The sequence below is a fragment of the Vombatus ursinus genome, unplaced genomic scaffold (assembly GCF_900497805.2).
Source record: "Vombatus ursinus unplaced genomic scaffold, bare-nosed wombat genome assembly UNPS02014787.1, whole genome shotgun sequence".
NCBI lineage: Eukaryota > Metazoa > Chordata > Mammalia > Diprotodontia > Vombatidae > Vombatus > Vombatus ursinus.
This window is the reverse complement of record NW_020954565.1, coordinates 4786650-4804296: the sequence shown is the minus strand read 5'-3', so window position 1 is coordinate 4804296 and position 17647 is coordinate 4786650. Positions and strand designations below refer to the sequence as shown.

General features: G+C 33.3%; 1 protein-coding gene across 2 annotated transcripts in view; it reads right to left on the bottom strand.

Moving 5' to 3' along the window:
* Nucleotides 1-17647, bottom strand: part of SLC30A7 (solute carrier family 30 member 7) — a 92841-nt gene that overhangs the window by 42000 nt on the left and 33194 nt on the right. For both annotated transcript variants that reach the window (XM_027868254.1, XM_027868255.1), the window contains 3 exons: nucleotides 15400-15555; nucleotides 11418-11468; nucleotides 8418-8553 (listed from right to left, as the gene is read on the bottom strand). In XM_027868254.1, coding sequence (XP_027724055.1) covers nucleotides 8418-8553; nucleotides 11418-11468; nucleotides 15400-15555 — 343 coding nt within the window. The remainder of the gene's footprint in view (nucleotides 1-8417; nucleotides 8554-11417; nucleotides 11469-15399; nucleotides 15556-17647) is intronic.

Below are 17647 nucleotides of genomic sequence, written 5' to 3'. Positions count from 1 at the left end.
ACCAAACACTTGCCACTTACTAGCTGTGTGACCCTGGGCAAGTTACTTAACCCCAATTGCCCCCGCCCCCAAAATGGAGATTGCAATCAGTGGAACAGATTAGGTAAGTGTACAATATACCAAAGCAAACAAACCTGGTATGCCAGTATTTGATAAACCCCAAAACTCCAGTTACTGGGGGAAGAACTTACTATTTAATGAAGACTTTCGCAGAAACTGGAAGGCAGTCTTAGGTTTAGACCAACATCTCAAACTATGTAACAAGATTAAGTTCCAAATGGATACAAAATCTAGATATAAAAGACTATATCAAAAACAAATTATGATACTTTGGTGGAGTATGGTGCAAAATTTAACAAAGTAGATGAGAATGTTTTATAAAACTTTCCAAAAAAACCCTTGTCCTTAACTTATATAGCACTTGATTATTTCTTCCTCTGTGGGTCAGTGCCTCTTAAAAGAAAGGCTCCCCACACTAAAAGATCTCAATTCAGAATTAATTCAAGGATCACTAAATATTTAAAGATTTTTAAATATTTAATGTCTTTAAATATTGTACACCAAGATTTTGACGTTGGCTGTGTTGCTCCGCTACAAGGAGAAAGTGAGGCTTGTGACAGAAAACTGCTTCTTCTGAGCAACAAGGGGGAAGGTAAGGGAAGTTATGTTATGGCCCCTTAAGTCTTAATGGGTTCACTCACAGGGAGGAAGCAAATTTGCTTTATATTCTACTACAAAATGACCAGCAAGAACTTTTTGGTAAGCATACTGTCAAATGCCAACCCCTATACTAAAATTCTTGGAAATAGATTAAAACAATAATAGATCAGGAATGGAAGAGATCATCATGGAGTAGAATAGTTGAGAAAGATTTCCTCTTAGACATATCAAATTGGATGATTTCCCTATCACTGTCAAAGAAACCACCATCCTTCCAGTACCCAGGCTCACAATGTTAATGTCATCCTTGACTTCCCACTCTCTCCAACCTCTCCCTTGACTATATCCAATCTGTTTTCAAGTCCTGTCATTTCTACTTTCACAACATGTCTCACATATGATGTCCTCTTCTCTCCAATCACATAGCCACCCTGATATATAACCTCAGCTCTACATGCCAGGACTACTGCAACAGTCTTTCAGTTGGTCACATGGCTTCAAGGTATTCCTTTCTCAAATACATCTTCCATGTAGCTGCCAAAGTTGATTTTCCTTAAGTATAAGTCTGATCATGTCACCTTTAAGTTCCACAAACTTCAGTGGCTCCCTATTAACTCCAGGAACAAATATAAAATGCTCAGGTTTCACATTTAAAGACCTTCACAACCTGCTACCTTCCTACCATTCTGATTGTCTTAATACCTTATGCCCTTCCACATACTCTACAATCCTGCAACACTGGTCTACTTGCTGTTCCTTTCTCATGATACTTCACCTCCTGACCTCATGACTTTTCACTGGTTATCCCTGGATATGTCTCCTTCCTCATTTTCTTTTCTTGAGTTTCTAAGATTTAGTTCAAATCTCACCTTTAGCAAGAAGTCTTTCCTGGTTCCCACCCACTACTAGGTACAATCCCTTTGAGATTATCTTGCATTTACATAGTGTATGTGTGCATGTATGCATGCGCGTGTGTGTGTGTGTGTGTGCGTGTGTGTGTATCTTGTGTATTCATAATTATGTCTATATTGGCTCCTCCTTTAGAATGTGAGCTATCCAAAGGCAGGGACTATGTTTTTTTGCCTTTCTTTGAATTCCGAGTGCTTTTGCTCAGTGTCTGTAACACACTGTAATACCGTGATTACTTAATAAACAGTTCCTGACTAACTTGTTGAGGATATAAAAGTTTTGACGTGAGACTTGAAGGACTCAGACAAGTATTGGAGACTGGAGTCTGAGGTAGTGAGAGGTAGAAATTTTAGGCAGACAACACAGTTCTCTCTAATAACTAGTAACTTTCTTATTTAGAATAATTTTATTCAACTTAATTTTTTTCTCCCCCTAAATAAGTTTATTGAAAAACAGTAAATGTTAAATTAAATACTGCAGTATATTTTTGAAGATTAAGGCTAGTTGGGAAGGAAAAGAAGCATAGCTCTCTGAGAGACCCCTTTTCATGCTCTATTCAATCACTGAAATCAAAAGGCAGGTTTCAAAGAAAAGAAAGAGGGTACACTTTTAGAAGTTATTCCTTTTTTATAAACAGGTCAAAGGAATATTCAGACAAAGTTATTTTTTTTATAAGCAGGTCAAAGGAATAACAATATTCAGACAGTATTTTTAAAATCAAACATGTTATTTGATTCCATCAAAGACATTAAGACATTTTAAAAACTATTTTAAAAGACCATTAAGACTTCTACCAAAGTTGAAGTGGAGAGATTGTTTCTTTTTTTTAGGTGAAGGTTCCCCCACTACAAAAAGTCAGAAGACAACTGCAGTCAACATTCAGGATTTATACATGTTTTAACTTAGTCTGAAGTTTATTCCCTCCCTATCTAAAGAAGTAGTAGGAGTACTACGAAACAAGTTTCTCTGTATGTTCAATTCTACATATAATATGTCTTTGGCTGAGGAGTGAGTCAATAAACATTTATTAAGTGCCTATTATGTGCCAAGCCCTGTGCTAACAATAAAGGGTTACAAAGAAAGGAAAAAGAAGACAATGACAATTTTGGTCCCAAAATCCATTAACAGGCTGAATTAATGAGAAGCGTCTTACCTTTGCTTCCCTCAAAAGAATTAAAATGTCCATAGATTACAAATATATTTTAAATGTAAACCACAAAGGAAATTATGTTAGTTAACATGCAAAACCATTCTGAATAGTCACTATACTATACTTCCTAACTTTTCAAAAGTTTAGCAGTTTGGATATATGTTATTTGACAGAAAAAGTGTTTATATTATATTTAGACTAATAACAAATGTAAGTTATTTAACTCTGAGTTAATCAATCTATTACTATGTAACCCCAAATGCTCAATTCACTACATTCACTTTAATACATAATTGGAAAAACTCAAGTTATTATAACTTTTTGTATTATTCATATTCACTTTGTTTCATTCATATTTAAAAGAGTCAATTACCAACTATATATGGCATTAGCATCTCCATCTCTCTCTAAAGTTAGGGGCTTCCTCCCCAACAAAAATCCAGAAACAAAAAAGCCCATTTAAATCTCCCTGTTGACAAAATGTGTTATAGATATACTTCTTTCCTTAAAAAAAAAAAAAAGATAATGTTCTATCAGTTTTAAGAATTTTCTTTTAGTATACTCATAAAGATTTATGATAAAACCCACATATGTTGCAAGCTGGCAATCTGCTATAAAAAGATTTTTTTTTAAATTCCTCCTAACGCTTCAGAAATACCACATCAGTAACAAGCCTCATTTCCGCATACTATGTCTATCTCTTATTTTCCATCACACATAGGTGTCCCTGTTATTAGCATGCATCAAAAACAATACATAAGTCTGTATTAAAGGTATCAGCTTTATAAGGAAAAGAGCTATAAAACTACAATAATCTTTAATAGCTTCCCCATCTGGCATAACAAATTCTGAATTAACACTTTTGGCATATCAACTACCTAAAAAGAGAATAAAACTAAATGAACACAAAACACTAAAATCTATCTTGACAAGGAAAAGCAGGTTTTCAGCATCTATGAAAATATTGACAAAAATAACTCAACATTTATTAAGTGAACACTACATGCATGGTATGTTTGGCATTAGTGACATAAAGATGAATTAAGCATTAACTCCCATCCAAAAAGACACAACTTATTATAAACTGCAATTTATTAGGATGTATAAAGCATGTTCACAAATAGCTATAATCTGAATTATAAAATCTCAGAGTTGGAAAGGACATCAGAAGCCATCTAGAACAACACATACAATAATTTTTTCTATGACCTGCTCAACAAGTATTAATACAGTCTTTGCTTGCAGCAAAGAGAGGGAGAGTCCAATACCCCAAAGTCAGCCCACGAATAAGCTTTTCCTTCCTAAATTAGCCTCTCAGTAACTTATAAATTTATTCTGGAGGGAGGTCTAAACCAAGTGCCATAAGCAATATGAATTAGAAAGATCCATCCTAGTTACTGGATCTGGGAAGTTCATAGAGAGGGAGCACTAGAGCTGAGTCTTGAAGGAAAGGTAAGACAGAAATAGGGAATATGATAGGAGTTCGATCCATGTGCTGGAAGCAGTATGAGCAAAGAAACAATGATGGGAAATAGGACGAGGAGGTTGGATACTGTGTATAATCCAGTGTGGGTGTAATGTGGAATATGTGAAGGGGAATAGGGTAAGGCAAAGCTAGAAATACAAGCTGAAGTAAAATCATGGAAGACCTTGAATTCTGGGCTAAGGATATGATACTTTTTTTGAGAGGTTACACAATGGATAGCCACTGAAATTCTGGGAACAGAGGAATGATATATGATAGAACATTATATACATACACACACATATATATACACACACACACATACACACATATATACACATGTGTGTGTATGCGTGTGTGTGTACACAGCCATACAGACACATATATACACCTGTGCATAAGGAAATTTATTCTAATAGTGGTATAGAAAACGGATGAGGGGAGGCAGCTAGGTGGCACAGTAGATAGAGCACCAACCCTAGACTCAAATCTGGCCTCAGACACAACACTCACTAGCTGTGTGACTCTGGGCAAGTCACTTAACCCCAACCACCTCACCAAAAGAAAAAAAAAAAGAAAAAGAAAGAAAGAAAATGGATGAGGAAAAGTGCCAAAGGTCTGAATCAAAACGGTGAGTAATAGTGGGATAAAAAAAGACAGATTTGAGATTATGTAGGGAAAATTAAAAGGTCTTGGCATTATTGAAAGAGTTGACTATTTGAAACAAGCTTAAGTAAAGAGGGAAGTGAAGCCAGAATAAGATTAGGATGGCTGGGTAGAATAAGGAGGAATTATGGAACCAGAAATCACAACAACAAAGAGTAGGTTAAGCAGAAGTGAGGGTACGGGCAGGTGCAAGGTTGCAGATTATTATCAAAAGGACAATTTCAGAATTCAATATCTTGGAAGTTAAACAAATTCAAGCGATGGTGAAGTCTAAGGCGTGATCATTTGGAAGCTGACTGATTGATACAGGTTTAACTGGAAGTTCTAAGAACTGAGAAGTTCAGAGAACTGCTTAGTCAAAGCATTAGAAGGGTCACCAACCAGACCTCCAGAATTACTGGAAGCATATGGGATAGAAAGAAGAGTAAGATGCATCTTAATGAGAAGGTGGAGGAGTATCCTATAACACGAAGGATGGCTGAGAGTCACATAATCATATAGGATAACTTACGAGAAATGTTTCTGAGTGACAGTAGCAAAAGCTTTTAAGTGGAAGTATGGAACAAGGAATAACAGAAATTGTTCTTCCTGACCTTATGAGTTTAACAGAACAGGATAAAAAGAGGTCATTACAAGTTTGGGTTACCAGAGATACCAGGTTCTAGTTAATTAGAGGTTAAAAGAGTATAAAGATAGAGATCAAGGATGAATTGGGAAAAAAATAAAACCAAGCACATGTTCACTTGTAAAGAAATAAAGGGGATGATTGTTAGCAATAAAATAAAGTTCCAAAGGGAACACTAGACGAAACTAGTAAAGAGGTGGCGAGGGTGGATAACCCAGGCACCATCCCAGTTCTGGCCCCCATCATCTCTCAACTGGAAAATCTCCACAACTGCCTCCTACTTGGTCTCCCTGTTTCCAATCTCTGCTTTCTCCAGTCCATTCTCCACAAAGCTGCCAAAGTGACATTTCTAAAGCAGCTTCCATCAAGACTCAGTTCAGTTGCCATCTCCCATACAAAGCCAGCCCTAACCCCTTCTCCCAGGACATACTTTGTATCTACACTGTCCATACTTTGTATTTAATTTCTTTGTACACATTGTATTGTTTTCCCCCCAGTAGGATTGAAGTTCTTGGAAGAATACTTTTTGTTTTTTGTCTTTATATCCCCAATGCCTAGTATGTGTCTGACACACAGCAGGCACTTAATAAATACCTTGTATTAATTAACTAAAGATGTTAAATAAATTAAAATGTTTCCAATAATTTAATGTTAATCCTTTTTGTGTATTCTACGTTCCAGCCAAACTGGATTACTAGCTATATTCTGCAAACTTGCTATGCCATCTCCCACCTCTAGTAGTAGTCCAGCAGTCTTGCATGCTTTTTCTATACATGCCACTTTTCAGAATCCTTTTTTTTTTTTTTTTTGCAGGGCTCAGTTCAAGTGCTACCAGCTCAAGAAAACCATCCCTGATTCCCCAAATAAAAGTGTTGTCTCCTTTCTCAAACATATTTGTGGCAATTTGGACAAGGTTCATCATCTGCCCTTAGCACACTTTGCCTTTTACTAGATTTATCTATTTACACGTTCTATTCCCCATCCCTAGCAGAATGTAAGCTCCTTGAGGACAGGAACTATGGTTGTTTTTTTGTTTTGTTTTGTTTTGTTTTTTGGTATCCTAAGCACCTAGTACAATGCCCTGCACATAGTAGATACTTAATAGATGTTTGCTGGATTAAAAGTTTCTCAGCAGGACATTACAGAATACATATTAAAACATCTACTGAAGAAAACATTATTTAAGCAAAATGGCCTTCAATTTCTTCTTTTGCAATATGTGATTACTCTAAATTATTAAAAGCAAGCCTTTCTGACATGACATAGTTATTTATACCTGGGTTTAAACAGATCTAATTTATATCAAATCTAAACTAAATTTCAATCTATAATAAATGCAAACTTTTGGGGTTTTTTCCCACCAAAGAGGGGGAATGGCAAATGCAGCTCCTTACTGAGAAATAACGGTAATCAAAATTGGAATTTCTCAATGCCACATGTATTTCAGCAACAGTAAATACAGAATTAAGAGGTAAATAATCACATGACACTTTTCTAAACACTTCATAAGAACAATTTTTACATATTTAAAAAGGTTCTTTCCCATCTATCCAAATTCCCAAGATACATATGTATATGTATACATACACTCATATATACATATATTCCTATTTATGAAAAACGGAAAATTTATTACATTTGTTCCACTCTCCAATTTCAAAGCTAATATATTTTTATTCCATAAAATTTAAACTATTTAAAGTATGAAATAGAAAAGGCATATTTTCATTCAAATTTTTAAGTAATCAATGTTTTAATAACTCAAATATTGATTTTTTTCTCTTACCAAATAACCGCAACACAAGAAAGTATCTGCTTTTGAAAATCTAATATTATGTACTTACACATTCAGCCCTTATATTCTGCCTATTTAATACTTCATTTTAAAGAAACATATACTTTTTTAAGGTCATTGGAGTTAAGTGACTTGCCCAGAGTCACACACCTAGTAAGTATCTGAGGCCAGATCTGAACTCAGGTCTTCCTGACTCCAGGGCTGGTATTCTATCCACTGTACCACTTAGCTGCCCCAAAATGTATACTTTTTAAAAAGCAACTTCTGCTCTTGTTATTAAGAATATTTCAATGACAATATCATGAATGAGAATAACATCTGAATGAGAAATGAACATAAAAAAGTAACTATAGCATATAGAAATATCATAATCCCACAAAAGGCACAGGGCAATAAATTCTTCAAAAGAAAACCATATAAGTCAAGTAAGTATACCTTAAAACCATGAGTCAAGTATACCTGAAGATATGCTAAACTTAAAAATAATTAAAGTATAGGGCAGTCAGTAGTTTTAAGGATCATCTTTAATAACAGGGGTACTTTTAATATTTAATAACTGACTGAGGTTTTTAACCTGGAGTCCAACTCTAGAGGTTCATGAACTTGATTAAGAAAAAAACTATGTCCTTATTTTCACTAACTTTGGTTTCTTTTGTAATCCTATGTATTTTATTTCATGTATTTTAAAAATTTTATTTTAAGAAGGGGTCCCTAGGTTTTACCAGACTGCCAAAGAGGTTCATCATACACATACCCACACACACGCGCCTTCTGTTTTAGATTTGAGGATTGACATTTATGTATTTCAGACATTCTATTTGTTTGCTAGTATCGCACATACCTTCTATTTGTAATGGTCTACTACATACATCTCTTGCTGAATAAAATAAAATGACTTGACCACAAATTTAAGTTAACAGAAAAAAATTAGACAAGAACTAAATAATACCCCACCCCGCAACAAGAAGTGGTAAAAACAGACTAGCACAAAGTAGACAAATAAAAGAATAAAAAGAATTGATGTAGAAAATGGCTAAAGACTGAAAGAAAACAAACTCAAGAGCTCACAGTTTAGAGTTAAGATTGAAGTGTCTGTTAGAAGCTTATTTTTCACATTAACATTTGAGAACATAGAACGAACACTTACCTTACAACTATAAGTACGGCAATAAGGATTGAACAAATAGGATCTGCTATCATTAGACCAAAGTTTTGCATCATGATGGCAGATGCAATTACACCAATACTCCCCAATGTGTCTGCTAAAATGTGTAAAAATACACCTATAATAAAGTATAAACAGAATCAAATTAATATCTTAGAAACTAAAAAGTATAAAAATAATGAATCTTTAATCAAAATTAAATCTTCTAAAGTACTCAAGTGGCTACATAATGTCTATTTGTTTCCCTTAGTGTCTTTCGGTGTATTCTATAGGAGACTTTTAGTTGTTGTGGCTGAAAAATAAAGGCTAAACAAACATTCACTTAAAATATTTTAAAGCTGCAGATAAATCATTACTAGATAAATAAATTATTTAAAAGATAAAGTAAGTAAGTCATTACTAAATAAAGTGGCTTTCACTTGACCAAACCATTAGGAAGTTATGTTACCTATGAGTTAAAGTTATTCTGATAAGCCTGAATATTGTGACCTATTTCAATATAAGTATTTCAATAAACTTATAAAAACATCTTATATAAATTCACTTACGGGTTTAAAATTTATGTAATACAATCCCTTTTTAAAAATTCAATATGTTTTAAGCAAAAAAAAAAGTCAAGTACATATTCCCAGTGTGATGCCAGAAAAAAATAGGTACACAGAGCCCTCTGCTGGTAATTCAACTTACAAACTTTAATGACAAATATTTTTTGCCATACAATTTTCCTTTTCTTCTAATGGGAGTCCTATATAAGTTATATTTTCTTACAGAGTTTCTTACAGATAAAAGTTATCCATTAAGCTCAAGCTCCATAATGTGGAGGTTAAACTTTGTATTTATAAGATACAGCAAGCTTAAGTTATTTTAAGAAACTTAAACTTTCTATTTGTCATTGAATAAATGAAATGACTACAAAACCTTTAGCAAATCCAAGAACTAAGTTTCAGATATAGTTCCACCACAATTTATACAATAATTTCTGTTTAACTTAAATTTAAAATAATAAAGCAACCAGATTTTCAACAAGTTAAATATAAAAGAGGTTTTATTTCCCTATATAAACATCAAAAAATAATCTAACATTTGTATGTGATACATGCAAGTTCATCACATTATTAGTAAAAACATGGCAAATATAATGCCATCTACCACCACAATAAATATATATATACAAATATACAAAAAATATATATATATACAAATATACAAAACCACCACAGTAAATGCCTACTGCACATACTTCATCTGGGCTTTATAGATGATTTACACAATTATACAACTCTTCAACAATTTTTCAAGTCACCTTATTGGCTAATGTAGAAACCACTACAAAATAACAGTACTTATCCATTTTACAAATACTTGTTCCTTTTTTAAAACTGTTCAACAGAAGAAACTGTAGGAGAATTACAATCTATTTTAATTACAGAAATAAGAATTTAATTACCTGAGTAAAAAGACAAAAACTCAGACAAACCTAAGCAGAGTGAATTCTACACAAATCCATAAATTCTTCTGCTAAATTAGAATTTATTCCAAACACATACATGATACAATCAGTAGGTCATCAGTCAGGGCTTAGAAAACCTTGTTTTGGATTTCCAAAAAGATTTTTTTATTAAAATTGGATTTCTATCTGACTTAATTACTTAATTACTCTAAAGAAAAAAAATCTTAAATAATAAAGGCTATAAGAAATAAAAAATTTATTTAAAGAAAAATAGTTTAGCGTTTCCCAAATGTATCTACTTTAGAAGGCAAGGAATTAAAGATGTCAAACAAATATGGTAAGGATCACTGTTCAGATTAAAATTATCTTTTGAATGACACAGAAGAGAACCACAGAAAACATACCACAGTGGTTTAGGGGCCCCTGAACCACAAACTCTTAATTGATTTGTATTCTTAGACCACTATACATCTTTAGTGGATATTTTAAGAATTGAAACTAGTCGGCAGGCACTGTTAGAAAAAAAAAAAAAGAATCTTTAGATAGGGAAATTTCTGGATAGACCATATTAGTTAGCGCCTTGAATGTTATTTTTATTAACATGTCAGAATTATACAACCCTTTGTAAGTTTCCAAATTCCATTTAGGAAAGGGGAAAAAACAGAGGAAAAAAAATCACATTTTGACTTATACACAAAATTTCAAACCTCACTTAATGAAATTTACCTTAAAAACTAGAAAGTCAACAAGTATATTAAAGATGCTTTAAATATTTTTATTTAAAAGCAATTAAGTTCTTCTTTTATGTGTGTGTGTGTGTGTGTGTATGTGTGTGTGTGTGTGTTTGTATGCATGTATATATAAACTGTCACCTTTGGAGATTACCCAAATCAAACTACAGGCTACCCCTGTAATCCAGAATACTGTTCCATACTTCTGGATGATCTTAGCCTACCCACTAATTGCAATGCTAGATTTAGAAAAACTATAATCTATTAGTTAAATTTGTTGAACCATGCCCCCCCTTCAAATAATGAATTATCAAGACAAAAATAAATTATTAGCAAATATAAAGTAAATTTGATTGTGTATAACAAATATGCATCATTACAAGATATTTCAGCAAAAGTTCTATATTAATTCTGCAAACCTCTGCAACAATACACCAATGGATAAAAAACATGTTATGGTTCCTAAAAATAAACTGGAGAGTAAGGATCCTAATCCAAGGGAATAGTTTAAGGTGAGGGTCAAGTCAAGAATTTTAAGAAGAGAATAGTGAAAGAATGAAGTACAATAAAAATAAGGTTCAGAGTTAGTAAAGGAGGAGGTCGATTTGGTGTCAGGAGAAGGACCTCTGAGGTAGATGAGTCCAACCTCCTCATTTTACAACTATTTCCCAGAAAGTATAGAATTTTTTCACTACAAATAATCATTTTAGTCTTCTATGAAATGTTAACACCAGATTACTAATGACTATGTAAAAAATTTAAGAGAAAAACAGAAAAACGGCAAGTGCAAATTTCTCCTACCTTGTAAGATCTGTCTGCTGGGTCCTGTTGTTCCTTTAATTGAGGGACCATCTGTAAAGAGTTTTTGTCATGTTAACATGGAATGTTCTTTTTTTTTAATTATTTAAACTGATTTCTAACTAAAACTAACTAGTTTTCATTCTAATGCATCTATAGAATTGCACATAATTATGTAGACTTGCAAATTAATTTTAACATTTCCATTACTAAAATTAGACTAGACTAAAAATAATAATCTTGATTAGTCTGGAAATAAACACAAAGGCAATTTCAAGCTGTATGAAGGATACAGCATATATCTTAAAAATAATATTTTCCAAAGACATCTGGCAAAATAACAAGTCACTTTTTGAAAAAATTCTTTGACCTTTTAAAAATCTCTACAAAGGAGGATACTACCATTATTTGCAATTAGATCTATCACAGAAAGGTAAATGGCTACCTAAAATCATGAAGAAAGATAAGAATGGTCCATAGAAGAATCTAGGATAACTAACTAAAGAAAAACTCTTTCCAATTTCTTCCAATTTAGAATGGAATAAAGAAACCAACCCACTTTCAATCTTCATCCAAAAGGGACCAAATATATAGTATCTACTTACTTTATCATACTGAATTTGTGATATAAAGATCAAACATATACAATTCTTGAACTAAAATATTTCGAAATGGTCAACAACTTCAAAATTAAATCAGAACTACAGCTGCCAATTATCATCAATATGATCTCTAAGCTGAATTTAGAATTAGAGCTAAAAGTCTCTATATTTATACTTATGAAGAAACTTGCTTGAGATTCATAGTTGGTGGCCTGAGGTTGTCCAAACAGTAGTTATCTGATATGTCTTGACACCACTGCCTAAGAGGCTGAGGTAAGAACATGCTATCAGATGAAAGACAGAGTTGTCTATAAAGAAGAACTATCACCTTGTAAGACATATTTTCTTTCTCACTGGTCTGGAGAAGAGGACACACATGATCATACGGTAGATCTTACAAATGAAGATGCCGTTAAAACTAGCTCTTGATCAGTTAAAATGACAACTCACATTTACATACATTTTTCACAATAACCTGTGGGGTAGATAGTACAAGTTGTCTCATTTTATAGACAAAGAAGTGAGGTTTAGATCTACAGCTTGCAAATATGGTTCACAAAACACACCTAGCTCCTCCGCCAATTAGCAAGCAGCCCCTGTGTCATGATTCTTCTGGTCAGTTCATCCAAATGTTTTTCAATATTTGTTAAGATCTGTATTTTCATCAATGTGGGTATGACTTTTCCTAATGCAGCAAGCACACAATCCTTCCAAATGATGTAAGATAGTCTTCATGAGTTGCTGTGATCAAAAACATACCCTTTAAGGCATGCCCTCAAGTAACAAGCTATCAATTAAGTCTTTGAAGGCAAGAGATTAGTTTTGCCTTGTTCAAAAGGACTAGCGTGTTTTATTATTTGAACTTTCATATGTTCAAAGTGATCTCCCCAAAATATTCCCAGTCTCCCAAGTACTGGTCTAAGCCTGGTAGGGAGCTATTCCAGAGGCTGCTTTTTTTTCCTAACACAACCTGACTTTTTTTTTTAAAGTCATAATCTATAAACTTTACAAGGAATATCAGTTTCTAATTCTTCCATGGTATAAGAAAAAAATCTAAGAGATTTGTTCTTTACTGAACAATTTTTTTATTTAAATTTTAAAATCTAGATTAAAAAGGATAGACATATATCACTTTCCTTAGAATTAGTAACAAACTTGAACCAGTGCTATCCAAGGGCTCTAACCTCTAAAAGTCAATAAAGACAGTTAATGGCAACAGTACTAGTGCATTTCCTGCATAGTCTCTGTCCAAATGTGAGAGTTAAGAGCTTTGAACAATGTTGGAGTTGCCTAGAATAATGCCTGACCAAAAGAAAAAAAAATGGGGCTCCATACAATGTTACCAAAAGGCACTAAGGAAAAAAAGCAAGAGTTACTGCAGGGGCAGCTAGGTGGTGCAGTGGATATAGCACTGACCCTGGAGTCAGGAGAACCTGAGTTCAAATTTGGCCTTAGGCACATAACACTCACTAGCTGTGTAACCCTGGACAAGTCACTTAAAAAGAGTTACTACAGATAGCAAAGAATTTTTGGGGGGAGGTTGTTTTTTTTTGAAAAACATGTATATCCAGCAGATACAAAACTATTAAAAATTTCAAATATAGCCCAAAGTCTTAGTGTAGTTTTAAGCTTAATTAGCTTAAATTTACTTTAATAGCTTAAAACTGCACTAAGACTTTTTGGAACACCCTGTGTAACAAAATCCAGAAGATTAAAATAACATCAGCTAAAAGTTCATTTTTAATATTAAGAGAAGAGGGGATTGCTAATGATAAAGTACACTACCAAAAAGTCACAATTGATTGTTAGATGTAAAAAACACTGTCAAAGTAACTTTGATCATTACAGTGGATGGTTTAAAAAAATATCCCCTCACTTAACATTCAGGACCTCATTGTGGCAAGGAAGTGACCTTCAAATCTTAAAGGCCACGTCAGTAGACCACAAACTCATGCCAAGCTAAAGTGTTTTAAGGAAGTAAGAGTCTCAGCAACAAACTCTGTGACTTTTATCTAAAGACCAGCCTCATTAAATTCAGAAAGGATCAATCACCAGATGGCTGGATACCACATCAATATTTTTGGCCAAAACAACTAACGAAGCTACCTACTAAATCATGAAGGTGCTGCAAACTGCATTGGTGGAAAAAATAGTGAAGTGATTAAATTACGTATCTTCTGAAGTAATGAAATAATAATTTTAAAAGATTTCAAATTCAAACAAAGTTGCCTTCCCATTATTGCAATATACATTTTTACTGTATTCATTTTTTTCAGCCACCAGAAATGAAGATTCCCCTCCCCCTCAAAAAAAATCTTGAGGGGGCAGCTAGGTGGCGCAATGAATAGAGCTCTGGCTTTGGAATCAGAAGGACCTGAGTTCAAATCTAGCCTCAGACACTTAACACTTTACTAGCTGTGTGACCTTGGGCAAGGCACTTAACATTAACCCCATCGCCTCACCAAAAAGAAAAAAAAAAATTTTTTAAAAATCCTGAAACTGAAAAGTTTTAAGTAGAAGCTATAAATCTGATAGTAACTCAAACATCTTTCATTTATTTGTTTTTCAGCAGTAGCTAAATTATAATGGGGGAAGAGGTTGAAATCAATTTGAAATGTATACATAGAACAGTTTTGAATCTTATTTATGATTCTCTCTTTAAAAACTTCTAAAAGTAATTATTTAGGATTCAAGCATCCCCCAAAACAACTGAAATTTCTAAACTGATCTTGAAAACACATTTTGTATAATGTACTATCAAAAAATGAAAATTTAGTGGCAACCAACAAATTTTTAATTAAAAAATATTTTTAATACTGTAAAGGTATGCTTTCTAAAACACAAGAGAAAGTAAATTGTTTTCACACACACACACAAACACACACATACACACACACACACACACTAGAGGCCAACCAAACATACCACCCAAATGCCTGCTTGCCAAACTAAGTTGTTGCATTAAGTTGCAGTTCATACAACAAAATGTACTACAAAATGTATAAGTAAATGTACATCAGTTAGTTCTGCCGATGCCTAATGAGACAAATAAAATAAAAATGCTTCTAAAGATTTAAAATCACTACTGCATTTTTAAAAATCTGTGTCAAATACTGGCAATGGAAAAAATGCATAATATGATTTTCCTAAAAACATAACTGCCATTAATTATCACATTTATTGAAACAGCACTATTTTATCACTACCTACAACTTGAAAAATCAGACCACATCCTGTGTTTTATGCTACACTTATTTCTTTGCAGAGTCCAGGTTAAAGAATTCTAGGAACAAAACTGACAGCCCACATGAAAGGGAAAAATGATCCTTGTCTTTTACATCTACTTAAGAGTCTTACTCTGAATGTCCTCCTGTGGTACTCACCATGACAGTCAAAGTGTCCGTGTCCATGATCGTGACTATGTGCATCATGTTTCAATTCATGACTATGGCCATGGTCTCCATGACCATGGCCATGATCTCCATGTCCATGTCCATGATCAAGTGCACCATTAAAGAGGGAATGACTATGTCCATGCCCTACAAAGGAAAAAAACAATATAGTTTAGATAAAGAATGTATAAAAATGGATTAAAATATAAATTCCACATGTTAATACTCTGATGCATCCCAAGGACACACTACTCCAAAAATTTCATTGCCAGAAATAGAAATAATATAGGTGACATGTGGATGCATTTCAAGTTATTAGATAAAAGAGACAATTACGATTTTTAAAATTAATAATAATATTTTAGAAGATAAAGTAATAGCAAATGTTCCAGAAAAGATATAATTATATATATGGAAATCTTGGGGATCATAGAATGAGAGCTGTGAGGGATGTTAGAAGCCAACAGACCTGTCCCCTCATTTTACAGATGAGGAAATTGAGACAGAGGGAAGAGAGGTTAAGTGACTTGGTCAGGGTCAGAGAGCTAGTGAGTGCCTGAGGCAGGAAATGAACAAAGATCTTTCTGACTCCAAGTTCAGCATTTTATTCACTATGGTCTAGGCAAAGGCTGGGTTAAAATTAGTATTTGTACAGTTGACCTATGTTAGGACAAGAAGGAATTTAATTCCTAGAAACCAGAAGTGATAAAGGGCCCCAAGCTACTCAGATACTAACAATCCTTAGAAAAATGTTTCTAGCAACTTTTTCCCATGATAAAAGACATAGGTTTCAAAAATGCCAAAATGCTCACAGAAGGACTTCTTGTGGTAGCAAAGAGATGGAAACAAAAAGTAGGTGCCTCCAGACTGGGGAACGGCTAAACAAACTGTGGTACATAAATTCAATGTAATATAATACACCATAAGAAATTATCAATATGAAGAACGTAGAAAAACATTAAAGGCTCATATGGACTGAAACAAAGTGAAATAAGTAGTAACAGAGAAACAATATACACAATGACTCTAATAATGTAAATGGAAATAACAATAAAGCAAAAGTGAACGCTATACAATTATAATGATCAAAAGCTCATTCTCAAAGAGGAAATGAGGCAATGCATTTCCCTCCCTCATTTTCAAAAGCAGAAGATTATGGGTGTAGAACTCTCAAATAAGTACTCCTTATACTAAGATGCTTAACTTTGTTGAATTGCCCTTCCCACCCTTCCTTTCTTATCCTTCCTTGTTAGGGTTGTTGCAGTAAAAGGAAGGATCTATTCAGAAATAAAGGTGATATAAAAACAAATCACTAAAAATTTTAAAAACCACAATAAATGCTGGTTGAAGTAATAAACTGACTAAAATTCAACCACACTAAAACTAATCAGTTACATTCTGAATTCATACAGTAGGTTCATTTCTAGCGCATATTAAAAACATATAAAATTTAGCCCTTGGTAAAAACTTCATTTGAAGAGGTTGCATTAATTAAAGCATTGCTTTATGGAATATATTTGGTAATATTCATATTAGATTACCCAAAAAAAAAAGCCCTAAACACAGAGCACATTAAAAACATATAAAGTTTGCCCTTGGTAAAAGCTAAAGAAATTCAAATAAAACTAATTCAGCACTTCAAGATGTAAGATTAAATATTACAATACCTTAATATATGTTATAATAATCTTAACATGAGTAAATGTTAGGCAGCACTTATGTATGTATATGCTTAAGTGTGTACATGTATATGTATATATTAATTCTTCCCACTGAAGTTGTTTATTCACAGGCGAAGTATCATTTTGTGACACACACCAGTTTACTATACCAAAGACCCTAGTGCAACTCAGGAACACAAACTAAAATATAACCTTGGGAACAAAAGCAAAACATAGAAAAGCAAAGTCCAATTGCTCCTTAAAGACTACTACCAGGACAACTGTGTTCAAATCCTACAGAAAAAGAGCAATGATTCAGTTTCACTAAAGAGAACTTAAAATAAACTAGGAAAAATATTTTCAGTATGGAGCATATCACTTGTTTTAATTTTGCTTCTATTTTATGCTATAGCAGTTACATCATACTCTTAATGGCTAACTTCTAGACTTTTCCAAAAATAAAGCAAAATCAAAATTTTGGTCAAGAAGGTACCTTATAGATAAGCTAGTACACTCTCTTCATTTTACAGATAATAGGGTCAGATTACTTGCCCAAAGTACTGTATGAAGTAATGAAG